The sequence below is a fragment of the Benincasa hispida genome, chromosome 6 (assembly GCF_009727055.1).
Source record: "Benincasa hispida cultivar B227 chromosome 6, ASM972705v1, whole genome shotgun sequence".
NCBI classification, from domain to species: Eukaryota; Viridiplantae; Streptophyta; class Magnoliopsida; order Cucurbitales; family Cucurbitaceae; genus Benincasa; species Benincasa hispida.
Window position 1 is genome coordinate 55,157,698 of NC_052354.1, and position 13,180 is coordinate 55,170,877.

The window sequence follows — 13,180 nt, forward strand, 5'->3', positions numbered from 1 at the left end:
ATTAAAAAATTGTATTGGAATAACGATTTAATATACAAAATTTTATAAGGTTGAGAATAAAATTTTACAAAATGAATAAATTGAAAAAAAATACAAATGAAGAAATTTTTTCCAGTGGGGATATCCCCTCCTCGATCCCCACAAGGAATTTCACAGGGATGGAGATTGAAATGGGGGCGGAGATGGGAAGAGGGGAATTTTATATATAAACTTGAATTTTACATCTAATAGAACATGTTCAAAACTTTAAAATTCGTGTCCAGTAGATTCATGAATTTTAAAACATATATCAAGACGATTGAATATGTGTAATCTAACCAATAAATAAATTTTTTAAAAAAATCCAATATGGCTTCTGAAATTTTCTCACACAAATATATAATATAACAACCATACACAATGTCTAAGCCAACAATAAAATTAACTCAAAGCACACATGTTCAAATTTTACTAATATACTAAACCCTAACATAAAAGGGAAAAAGAACTTTCAAATAAATTAAAAAGTTCCCTAAAAAAGAAAAGAAAAATACCTAAACTTGAAGTACTTCGGTTGCAGGCTTTTCTTCATCTTCTCTAACAAACCTCTTCCAAAAAGGATGATTTTCCCAAAGAAGATAAATATCTTCGATAGGAACTTGCTTGGTTTCAGGCAAGAGAAAGTAAATGAAGCAACTCATGAGGAATATCAAAGATGCAAAGAGAATGAAAATACCGTAGCGAAGATGACACATTGCAGCCAGAAAGCACTGAGCAATGAGCGCTGTGAAGAAAAGGTTTACACAGACCACAATGCTTTGGCCGGCGGATCTTGTTTCCAATGGAAATAGCTCACTAGGAACTAGCCATCCTAATGGGCCCCATGACCTTCCGTACGCTAAAACGAATAGCCAAATCACGCACACTAGCAATATGCTTACGCCTTTCGATAGCTCCTTTCCTTGTCCCAAGTTTATTTTCAGTGTTATCGCCCGCTATCTGAAGTATTTCAAATTTATGTCCAATTTCAATCGTTGTTATGATTTAAGTAGTCTCATTTAATAACTTATTCGAATTAGTCTTTTTTTAGCCTCTAATAAATACGATATAAGAATGCAAAGAATTTGAGCATCAACCAACATACGGGCATTGTTGCATCCTCAACTATGCCCATCTTTTTGGGTCTATCTATTCAAGTAGGACGAACACTAACTATCGTAGAAGCTTTTTAAAATATCTATACTATATAATTAATTTAGTCTAAATATTGGACCCTCGTCGTGAAAGAAGTAATGAAAGGGAAGCTCCCGATCAAACCGCCTCTAGATTTATTCATAAGATTGTAAATAAATATCTTAAAGGAAATATCTAGAAATATCTTAAACTTTTTTTTAGGTTCCAAGAAATTTTGGAGAATTTCTTTAGATCGGGATAATCTCAGGTAAATATTTAAAAGAGTTTAGATCTTAGAAAATAGAAAATCCTCCTATTTGAGCCATGAATCTCACACCTATAAATAGGAGGTATGGCTCCATAGGTCAAAAAAGCAAAAAAATGAAGAAAGAAAGAAAGCCATGAAAGTTAGACAAATTCAAAGTAGAAAGGTGAGTGAGTGAGTTTTGAGAGAGTGAAAAAATACTCTCAGTAGATTCCATCTTGGTATATTTTTTATAAAAATTTCTTTCATCCGAGTGATTGTCTCTTCTTTTGTGTCAAATTCTTCAACACTATCTAGTTACAATTTGTCACTTGACAAATTTTCTTTTCTTCTTTCCATTCTTAAATATTTTTTTGGTTATTTTTAACTTCAATTTGGAGGAGGTTACTTCATTTAATAAGAAAAATATTCTTTATAGAATAATACCAATTTAATTGCCTAACCACAATTTATCATACGATTCATATAAGTATTCCTCTTGTCATAAGAGTTACTAAAAGATATCGGGAGTTATATACTAGAAAAGATAATTAAAAAAAATAATAATAATAATAACCATTTTTTTTTTTTTTTAACTATTCTCTCCATATTCACATGGGTCCTCAGTTCCCTTTCAAAATATATATTTTTACTTTTAAATGCCGAGACCGCTATATTTATAATATAAGCATAGACTTCAAACTACGTCAATAATTTGTGAACAAAATCATAATCTATATATTGGAAAATTTATGGATTAAAGTGGGTATTTTTTAAAGTTTTGTCAACCAAAATTTAAAAGTTCAGAATAAATTTAAAAGTTTAAATGCTATAATAGATAATTTAAATTCAAGAAAAATAATGTTTTTTTTTCTATTTTAGATTTCTAAATTTTAAAATGTTACCATTTTTTTAATATATAAAAAAATTGTTACCTATTTAATACAAATTAAAAAAGAAAAACCTTTGACAAAATGAAAGGAAATTATTTTAAATAATAAAACTGTTGAAAATATTTTTAAATATACCTAAATATGACAGTTTATTAGTGATAAACACTGATAGACATCCACTATTGATAGATGAGAATAGTATAAGTGTCTACAACTAATAGACAATGACATTTCGCTATATTTTTATATTTAAAATCAGTCCAAAATGAAATTAATTTTAAAAATTTAGGATGGTTTCAAATAATGAAAAAAAGTCGACATAAATATTTTCGAAAGTGTTACCATCTAAAACAATTCCCCGATGTGTATTTGTTTTCCATTTTCTTTTTTTTGTAAAAAAAATAATTATATCCATTGTGAATTAAGAATAGATTGGACAAAGTACAGGAAGGAACATTACCATGCAGACGAACATTTCAAATCCAGCTTCAAGGAAGAATTTCCTCCTCCAAAACTTATCCACAAGAAACATTGAAATCAGCGCCGCAACAACCAAAGCTCCGCTTGTGAACGCAGATGAATACAGAGACGCCGCCGATCCAAACCCTAAACTCAGCAGAATCACAGGAGCGTAAAACAGAATCGAATTGTTCCCCGTAAGCTGCTGAAACGCCGGAATCCCAACCGCTCCGATGATCAATTGCGGCCGGTTCTTCCTCCGCAGTAAATTCCTAAACGGATTCTTCACAGCCCTAGCCGCATTGCTCGCATCAACAAGATCCGCAAATTCCGCTTCGATATTCGCAGTTCCTCGAATCTTCTCAAGAACTCTTCTCCCTTCCTCTAATTTCCCCTGTTCCACGAGACTATTAGGCGTTTCAGGAAGAAACAAACCGCCAATGAACATTATTGCCGCGGGAAACATCGCTAACCCTAACGACAATCGCCATCCCCATGGATGAATCTTCTCTGTTCCGTAATTGATGAAATTGGCTATCAGAATCCCTAGGCAAGTGGTTAATTGGAATAATTGGTTCACTCGGCCTCGGATTTTGGCCGGAGCAATTTCGGAAAGGTATAATGGAACGGCCTGGTTGCCGAATCCGATACCGATTCCGAGGAGGATTCGGCCGATGATGAGCATAGCGATGTTGATTGCGACGGCGTTGATTAGGCCGCCGAGGAAGGAGACGGATCCGACAAGAATGCTTGCACGACGGCCATGTTTTCTGGTGATGTGAGAAGAGAAGAAGGTGGAGAGGAGACCGGCGAAGTAAAGAGAGGAAGTGAAGCGAGTGAGGATTTGATCGTCGTATTTGCAGTAATCTGTTTCTTTGAAATGAAGTTGTTTGCGTTTGTAGACTTTTGGGAAGAATTGCTTCAGAAAGTCGTCCATGGAAGTTACTCCACCTGAAATCCGCCATTGCAGCTTCTGCTTCAGAATTTTTCTTGTTTTCAGAAAATTGTTTCAATTACTTATTTTTCAGTAACTGTTTGATTTTATTATTTTTATTATGAAAATTAAATTTATTTCATCGTGTAGGGATAAATGGTTAGTCGAATTCTAAAAACAAGTATATTTTTTTGAAAATTATTATAGACTTAATTTTAAAAATAAAAAATAAAATATTAACAAACAACACCTTATTTTTGGAACACTTAAATTAAAAATTTTGTATTTAGAAATTTTTACTTGAGCCTATTTAGTCAACTTTTAAAATTGGTATTTCTTTTAAAATCATCAATCATGTTATTTTATTATCGATAATTTTATTTGATTTTTGTCTTAATACTTTAAAAATATTTATTTTCATTTTCGATGGTCAACTTTTGAACTTTAAGTAATTATTTTAAATAAAAAAATATTGAAAATATTTTCAAATATAACAACATGTTACTATTTAGTTATAAATAGTGACATTGTGATATATTTATAAATATTTTGATTTATTTTGTTATATTTAAAAATACCCTTGACTTTCAAAAAAGTGACATTTTTAATACCCTAAAAATGGAAAATAAGAGATTGAATCAAAGTTAAAAATACGTGCCAAAATGAATATTTAAAAATATAACTACCAACATGATCACTTTAAAAAAAAAAAAAAATTGTAAAGACTAAAATAGTGTTGTTATACTATAACTTTGAAATTTAGGCCACGTTTATAATCTATCTCATTTTTATTACTATTACCTAAATATAACAATAAATGTAACAAATTAACTTTTATATAGTTACAGTAAAAATAATGAATTCCACGTCATTTTTAATCGCAATCAGATTTAGCATCTTTCATTCATCAATTAAATCATATGATTTGATTATACATTTCAAGGCAAGACTCCACATCTCATTATGATTAAACAATAGTAATCAATCGCGGTTCACTTTTTATAATCATTGATGGATTACCTTTCAACGGGTATAAACATGACCTTGTTAGTTAAATGTTTTTTTTTAAAAAAAAAAATAAAGGTTATTAGTTTTTTTTTTAATGCGAGGAATTATAAAATATTTTTTTTAAAAAAAAAGCTAGTTTTTTTTTTTAAATACGAAGTATTATAAAATATTAAAATAATAATAATAATAATAATAATAATAATAATAAATAAATAAATAAATAAAATAACAAAACAAGTATATTTGGATAAGTTTCAAATCTACATTACAATTATAATAAGGTTTTCCTTAAATAAAAAATTAAAAAAAAAAAAAAAAAAAAAAAAAAAAAAAAAACCCTTTAAATTTGTCTCATAAATTTTTATGGATATTTTTCTCAGAAAAATGTATAAATCTTTGAATATTATATTTTGTCTGCCTAGTAAATTCTAAAATTTTGAATTTCATTTGACATAAAAATGAGAGCTTAATGGTAGTTTTGAATTAGAAATCCAAACACAAAATTGCAAAGAGTAAGTTTCAGGAGTAATGGACTTCATAAAAAAAAATTACAAATTTAGGGTAGTTGTCTAAATAATAGTTAAAACAATGTTAAATGAATAACAAATGGCAAAAATGGGGTGAGAAAGCAAACTATTGACAAATTTAACGTACCAAATCCTTTTTCTTTTTCTTTTTCTTTTTCTTTTTTTTTTTTCCTCTCCCTCTTCTCTTCTCCCTTCCTCGAAAATGAATGTTTAGGAATGTATTGGACACCTTTTCTAAATTCATTATCTAATTAAACATTTATGGACTTATTATATAAGTTTTAATATCAAATAAATATAAACTTGAAAATTTAAGGCTCCGTTTGGTATATTTTTGTTTTTTAATATTAAACCTATGACATTACTTCTACCTCCAAATTTTTTCATTTGGTATCAACTTTTCACCAATGGTTTAAAAAATCAAGTAAAAAAAAAAATAGCTTTCAATTTTTTTTTTTTTTTTTTTTTTGAAATTTGACTAAGAATTCAACAATTATAATAAAGATGCAAAACATTATAAGAAATGTGGATGGAATATGCTTAATTTTAAAAAACAAAAACAAAGAATCAAATTATTACGAAATGGAATCTAAGAATTAAAAATTTAGATGTGGGGTGAGTATTTATAAGCATAATTTTCAAAAACTACGAACTAAAAACCAAATAGTTCCTAAACGGAACCTTTAACTTTTACATTTTCAAATCAATTTCAACTTTCAACTTTTATTTTATCTTGAGAAAGAAGATATTTTTTTTTTAACAAATCTAAGTTTTTTTCTTTTTTCTTTTTTCTTTTGAAGTAAATAAGCATTTCAAGGTTTGAAGCCACTAAAATCTAATTTTATATAATTCACCCTTTAAAATACTGTCAACGTTTAATTTTAATTTTTCGATTTCAATAAAGAATAAGTGAAAGTTGTTTAGTCCAATAGCTATTTTTATGATAATTTGTTTTATAGTCTATAACATTACTTTTACAAGTCATCCTAAATTTATAATGCATGCATGACCTTAATTTTTACAACTTAGCCAAACTTTTGAACTTTTAAAGGATAACATTGATTTTCACAAGTTATCTAAATATAGAAGGTAAAACATGAGTTTTACAAGTTAATCTGAGCTTGAAATATATATAAACTTAACATTTACAAATTATCAAAATTTAGAAAGTAAAAATTTTGTTTTTCACAAATCCAATACCATGTGAAATTATACTCATAAAGATGAGCTCTTTTTAATGGTCCTCCATCTCTAAATCCTCCTCCTGCCATTATTTTCCAATTTTCCTTTTTTCTCTCCATATGTTTCTTTATTTCTTTTCTTTCACTGCCAAAAATCTTAAAAAAAAAAAAAAAAAAAAAAATGAGAAACTATTTTATTATCATGATTATTGAAAAGTAACAAAGTAGAAAAATAGAGAGAATGCATAGAGTAATACAGTAAAAAATGACCATCTCCGCAAAAGGTCAGAAGATACATTCAACAAGTTTAATTTTTTCAAAAACTAAATATTTTATCTTAATTATAATTTTTATCAACAAAAAATTTGATAAAATACATCAATGTTTTCTCTAAATATGCTAATTTCTCAAGTTCATCTTCAAAGTTGTTTTTTTTTTCATATTAAAACCCATTGAACATTTTGCCTTTCCTATAACAGTTCTATTTGTTCAATAATTGAACAAAAAAATATGATCAAAAATAAATATTCAAAAACAAAAAAAAAAAAAAAAAAAAAAAAAGGTCGAAATATTGAATCTTAAAAATAGTAGAAATAAATATGAAGCACGATCGTGGTGTGTGTATATATACAAACAGTATCCGGAACTTTGGTTTAAACGAAGCTGATTGCGGCCGCCGTGAGGGAGACAGCCGGAAGCAGTAAAATGGAAAACGGAAAGTAAATTATTTTAGAAATCTTGAGGTAAAAGAGAAACGACGAGAAGATGAAAGTGGGTGTAGGGTAAAAAGGTATGGGAAAATTAAAAGAATATATTGTCGTTTTAAACATTTGAAGAAACATATATGTTCTATATTGTTGTTCTAACTATTTGTAAAAAATTTGTTTATTGTTTTTTTTTTTTTTTTTAAATAAGTCGAGGGTTGAAAATTCGACCTAAATAGGTTAGGTCCTCCGACCTTGGCCCTTCCTAACATTAATTGAGTTTTGTTTAATATCATTATCATCTACCGGGAGCCTTCTTCTATCAAAAGATCGTATTTTTCTAAAATTCCAAATAAGGTCCCCTGGAATTCACTTTCCAAAACTTGTGGAATAATTTTTATACTGGATGGTACTGTCATCTCAGCAAGTCTGCACGTGAGAGATAACGGAGTAACTGGATCCTCCTTGCTCTTTTAGGGCCACTTGAGTAAGCTTCCCAATCAAATTCGAAGAGCAAGATTAATGAGAGCAGAGCAAGAAATGTATTGGAGAGCTGAGACATTTTTATTGAGACGCAAGAGACGAGAGAGAGCAAGAATTTTTATGAGGCGGTTGTGTGAAGCTTGATTGTAGCCTGAGAATGCGTGGCGGAAATAAGGGCGAGTTGCTATTGATAGAGAGACAAGAACTACCCGTCAAACAAAATTCCTGTCTTATTTTTTCCTCCTTCATATAAATATTATTAACATTTCACCCACTTCTTACTTACCACTTTCTAATTTCGGTGTTCTGGTCATCGCTTTCCTCAAATTTTTTAACTTTTGTCGCAAGTATATATATCTCTCAAATATAAAAAACACGTGTCTCTAAAATATTTTATTATTTTATTTAAACTCTAAAAAGAATAAGATTCTAAAAAAAATAATAACTTCACTATTAAAAATAAAAAAAATGTAAATTAATATTATCTCATTTATATAAAATAATTCAAAATCAATGTGTCCCCAAGGCTCGGGACGTCATCGAATGGGTTCGAGCTTTGGTTCGTTCGTCGTTTCGTACTTCATGGGCAAACTTGAGGTTGCTCGGGTTCCTTCTTGATGTTGCTCAGGCTTCACTGGTACCTTGGGAAGAAGATAGATTCAATGCAATTGACATGGGCCCGGTATGTTCCACTGTAGAGTCAGGCTGCCTTCGGGGGTGAAGTCCGTTGGAGCTGATGTTAACAAGCAGAATAGTAAAAACACCCCAGTCTGCAGGGTGACTGTCATAATTACAAATTATTTCGAGTGCTAATGAAACTCCAGTTGGCCACCACACGGCCCAGGATCTCAGTGTTGGGAACCAATTAGTGTCCAATGCAATGTTGGAGTACGGACGAAGGACACCTCCTCTGATCGATCATAATGTCGTAATAGAAACCAAAACGTGCTCTTAGCGCCTCAAAATCTCCGAATGACAGGTCGAAATCTTGGGGCGGTGGCTCTAGTGGGGTGAATTCAGTTAAAGGGGCCGCCAAACCGCATCAGACAATCAAAAGCCTCCAGTGACCACCCTCGGTGGATTCAGGTACCAAATAGGGATCAAACAGTTGCCAATCAGGTAACCCTCAATCTTTTTAGTTTCCTTGTTGAGGGAAATGAGTTATGGATTCTAGATTCAGGAGCGAACCCGGATCACCTTGACTGGCTCATCTGACGGTTTCTCTCATACTATCCAAGCACTGGAAATGAGAGGATTCGAAAATGCGGATGGATCCCTTCGCTCACTGTTGCTGGAAAAAGGCAGACTGTCACCATTTAGCCGGATTAACTCTGCAAAATGTTACATGTCCAAAATCATTCCATTTAGCGACTAAAAATATATATATTTAATACGTTTTAGAAACTCTATATAAGGTTGCCGTCCATAAAATAGCGAGGCAAAAATAATCACATTGTATACTACATTTATGATAGCACTACGCTTCAATAAGAAACTCATTTCTCTTGTTCTCTCTCCTCCCACACAAGGAGCATACCGTCATATACGTCTAGGTGAGCTGGTGAAAGAACAATAGGTATATCGTACATATAATTGAATTTTCTCCCAGTATATCTTTGGTGTTTGTCACTACAGAATATAGTAAAGACCTGGTCTCGGAATCGACTGTCGGCAAACCCCAGCACGGAGAGTCTACTGTTGTGTTTCACACTGCTCTCGGATAAAAATAAAGACATTTAAATAAAAGAAAAATTAGATAATATTCATTCATATTGTACCCAGATAGTATACCCACAGTTGCCTCCCTGAAATGGACTGAGTGACGTTAGCACCCTCTTTGATCTGAATGATTAATGTTTCGCAGAATGAAATTATATTCTAGAGTGATTATCTGTTGTCAAAATTTTGTTCTAATTTAGAGAAACCCCCACTTTCGCAAAAACCTTAGCACGATCAATAATGTTATGCTTCAGCTACTAAAATGTGCAACTTTTTCGGAATCTCAAATATCTCTAGTCCTATAGTCAATATCATACCAGTACGGGTTCAGTATATACAAGTTGCGATTAGGGATCGAAAACCGACTCTGTTCTAAAGGAACTTGGTACTCATCACTGCTCTCAGGAAGATGGCTTTCTTCATCATTATGCCAAATGTATGAAAACATATTGAAGGGACTATCTCCTCACTGCATATGCATGTTATTGCCATATGGTTTTAAGACCACTATGCATAAATCACATATTAAGGATATTGCTAAAGTGAGTGCTATAATTTCAACGGCTTGACAATAAACACCGTGACATCAAAATATTATTATATAGAGCAATATTAAAGACAAATACAATAAAAATGTGAATAAATATATCAATTAGGTTTAGTGATATCGTTAACCTGTTCAAAGCCAAATCAAACGATTGTATCTATACTGGTTGACTACATGTGTGTGGCTGTCCTAGTCACACAAAAATTTGTCTCTCCACCTAAATTTTTAAATTTGATATTTAGAATTTAAATTAACTAGATCAGTGATATAATAAATTAAATTGAATTAAGACAATACATCGGAACCGTAGGCTCGTCTAACTAATTGGCATCATTAACATGATATAGCTGTGGTGCCATTGTTGGAAATCGCTCCCAAGCCCATAGTTGCAAAAGTATGAGAGGCCCAACTATCTCTCGAATCTCAGGTCTTGTTGCTTTGCATAGTTGTCTATACAACCATGCCAAGCATGCTCCACCCCACAAATACCGTCCCGCGTCATGGAGGTTAGCTAATAGTGGCAAGAACATCAAGTGAACAAAATGACTTGATTTATTTGAAAATAGACTTCCACCATCATTGTAGTATATATGCTCGTGCATATCTTATTATGATGGTTTTCTCGTCTGCATCATCTGTAAGCTACGAAATTGTGTTCCTAACCATATTAACTTAACGATCCTTTAATCTTGTCGGCAGGTGGGTCGCACCGAGTAACATCTGTATCAGACTACTTACACTCAGAGTACACCTGTAGTGTCACCGAAGGTCTAGATCAACTACCTATATGTCGACTCCATCGTATACTCTAACAAACATATGGATGTATGTGTTTCAGGCCTCCATCTCTCGACCAAGGCTGTGATCAGATGCCAGTCCAACTGAATAACCTGCTCTCGACATCTGCAAGATATTTCTCCAGTAGTACGATCTCGCCATACACACATATGATCGATGAATGGACTGGTCGTACAAACTCGAGATCAACAGGTCCTGGGTTTATCTTGACGCTCCAAATGACTCCTTTATTTTCTGTTTCTTTTCTCTACAAAAATAGTCACGCATTTGAAGAATGTTATCTGAGCAAGGAGCATTTATAGGCAACATTCAGCTCCTTTGAGGATATCCATTTATGCACTCTGATGATTTGTTGTCATCACACCCATATCTGAATCCTTCATCATGTGCTTGAGTCCATTGCTCTAAACTAATGCTGTCAAAAAAAAACTTGAACAGCTCCGATTTATTCTTTATTTATCTTCAATTGCTTTGTTGAAACTTTTGAATTTGAAACATGACACCCGGCACGATAAACATAATTTTTCAATGAATTAAATTTATACTTTTATTGAAGTTTCTAACGATATGTCATAAGCAGAAACGATGGTGACATTTGGTCTTGTCCAACTATTTACTGGGTTGTTCACTGCTCGAATTATACCAGCATGTCGATCTGAAATTAAACTATCATTTCGTGTGTTACAATTTCTCTTAGGTATTTTATACTTGATGATCTCGAAAACAAGTCATACCAAGCGTACTGTTCATGTAAAACAAGTGGCAAGCATTCGATATTCCATGCTCGTATTTTATGGCCGTTTGCTCACATTTTAACATGAACTACGAAGATTTTATTGAGGACTACTACATTTGTCAACGTATGCTGAATGTTACTCTCCTCAATTTCAACCTGTATCGCATGAAAATTACTGGATCACACACCCTAAATATACCCTCTTACATCCTAATCCATCGTTGTTGAGAAGACCTGGTAGACCGAAAAATTCACGTTATCACAACGAGATGGATTGGACATAACCAGCCACTCGACAACGATGTGGATTTTGTAACCAGTCAGGACATAATCGAAGGAAGTGTCCTTCGTTACTAAGACGGGCTCCAGATAGTTAGGGATTGAATAACAAATAATTTTTTTTATTATATATTCATTTTATTGTATATTCAATTTTTTTTATAATTTATTGTATATTAATTTTTTTATAATAATCTACTGTACATTATAATAATCTAATATATTCAATTTATAGTAATAATATCTAATAATTTATTTTATTCAATTTATTGTCTAGTGATTATTCAATTATAGTATGATAATCTAATATATTCAATTTGTTGTTTAATGATTATTCAATTATAGTATAATAATCTGATATATTTCAATTTGTTGTCTAATGATTATTCATTATAGTATAATAATCTAATATATTCAATTTATTGTCTAATGATTATTCAATTATAGTATAATAATCTAATATATTCAATTATAGTCTAATGATTATTAGCTTTTTTTTTCTCTTTTTTCCCTATATATTTTTATGTAAAATTCAAATAAAGTGAAGACTCTCGCTCTCTTAGTCTCGCTCTCTCATTAGATTCTCGCTCTCTTCTAAGATCTTGCTCTCTCATTCTCGCCTCTCTCCTAAGATTTCGCTCTCTCAGTATCGCTCTCTCTCTAGGATCTCGCTCTCTACTCTCGCTCTCTCCTAAGATCTCGCTCTCTACTCTCACTCTCTCCTAAGATCTCGCTCTCGCTCTCTCTGTTATTGTTGTTATTTTTTCCATTAATGATTACTAGCTTTCATTTCTTCTGGAACAATCACAAACACTTTTTTTTATTATGGATCTACTACCAGAAACTCAATGCGTAATCTTAGCATTCAATGTGTATTTCTGAATAATCTCATTTTTCAATTATTCAACCATTTCATTTTACCAGTTCAATGTTAGTCAGATTAGTCAATATAAACTAAATCTCGCTCTTTCCAACATTCTCACTTTGAATCTCGCTCTCTCCTAAAATCTCACTTTGAATCTCGCTCTCTCTTAAAATCTCATTCAACATCTCGCTCTCTCCTAATATCTCCCTTTGAATCTCGCTCTCTCCTTAATCTGCTTCAGCCCACTTATCTCCTTAATCGTTTGAAGTTTCGACATGTGTGTAACCTTCGACAACCTAATATACAAAATTTTGTTTGTAGACAAAGCTAATTCAGAATTGTCTTTTATTCCAAGGCATAACTTGTATCCATGCACTTCATAATTCGTCTGGAGTTCGCTCCCAGAAATATAGCCATCCCACCCCTCCCGTCAATCCCACGAGCTTCCGTCTAATTCGAAATGATAAACAAATGCATAGGTTGTTAGAAGCAGCTCGGGTAACAGGATATATATAAATATACCATCTCATTACTTTCTTTCCTCTATGAGAGAAAAAAAAAAGTAATAAACCTGCAATCTCGAGGGTGGATGTGCGTCGAAACTTCAACCTTCGACAACCTAAGCAAGATTTGCGAGATTTCCTTGCCAGG

At 31.9% G+C, this 13,180-nt stretch overlaps 1 protein-coding gene across 1 annotated transcript; it reads right to left on the reverse strand.

Moving 5' to 3' along the window:
- Positions 1-740: 740 nt before the first annotated feature.
- Positions 741-9,128, reverse strand: LOC120079305 (sugar transport protein 14-like). The gene is made up of 3 exons (XM_039033458.1): positions 9,123-9,128; positions 2,750-3,721; positions 741-978 (listed from the first exon to the last, which is right to left on the reverse strand). The coding sequence occupies exons 1-3, from the start codon at positions 9,126-9,128 to the stop codon at positions 835-837; spliced, it is 1,122 nt and encodes a 373-aa protein (XP_038889386.1). The 3' UTR covers positions 741-834.
- Positions 9,129-13,180: the final 4,052 nt, after the last annotated feature.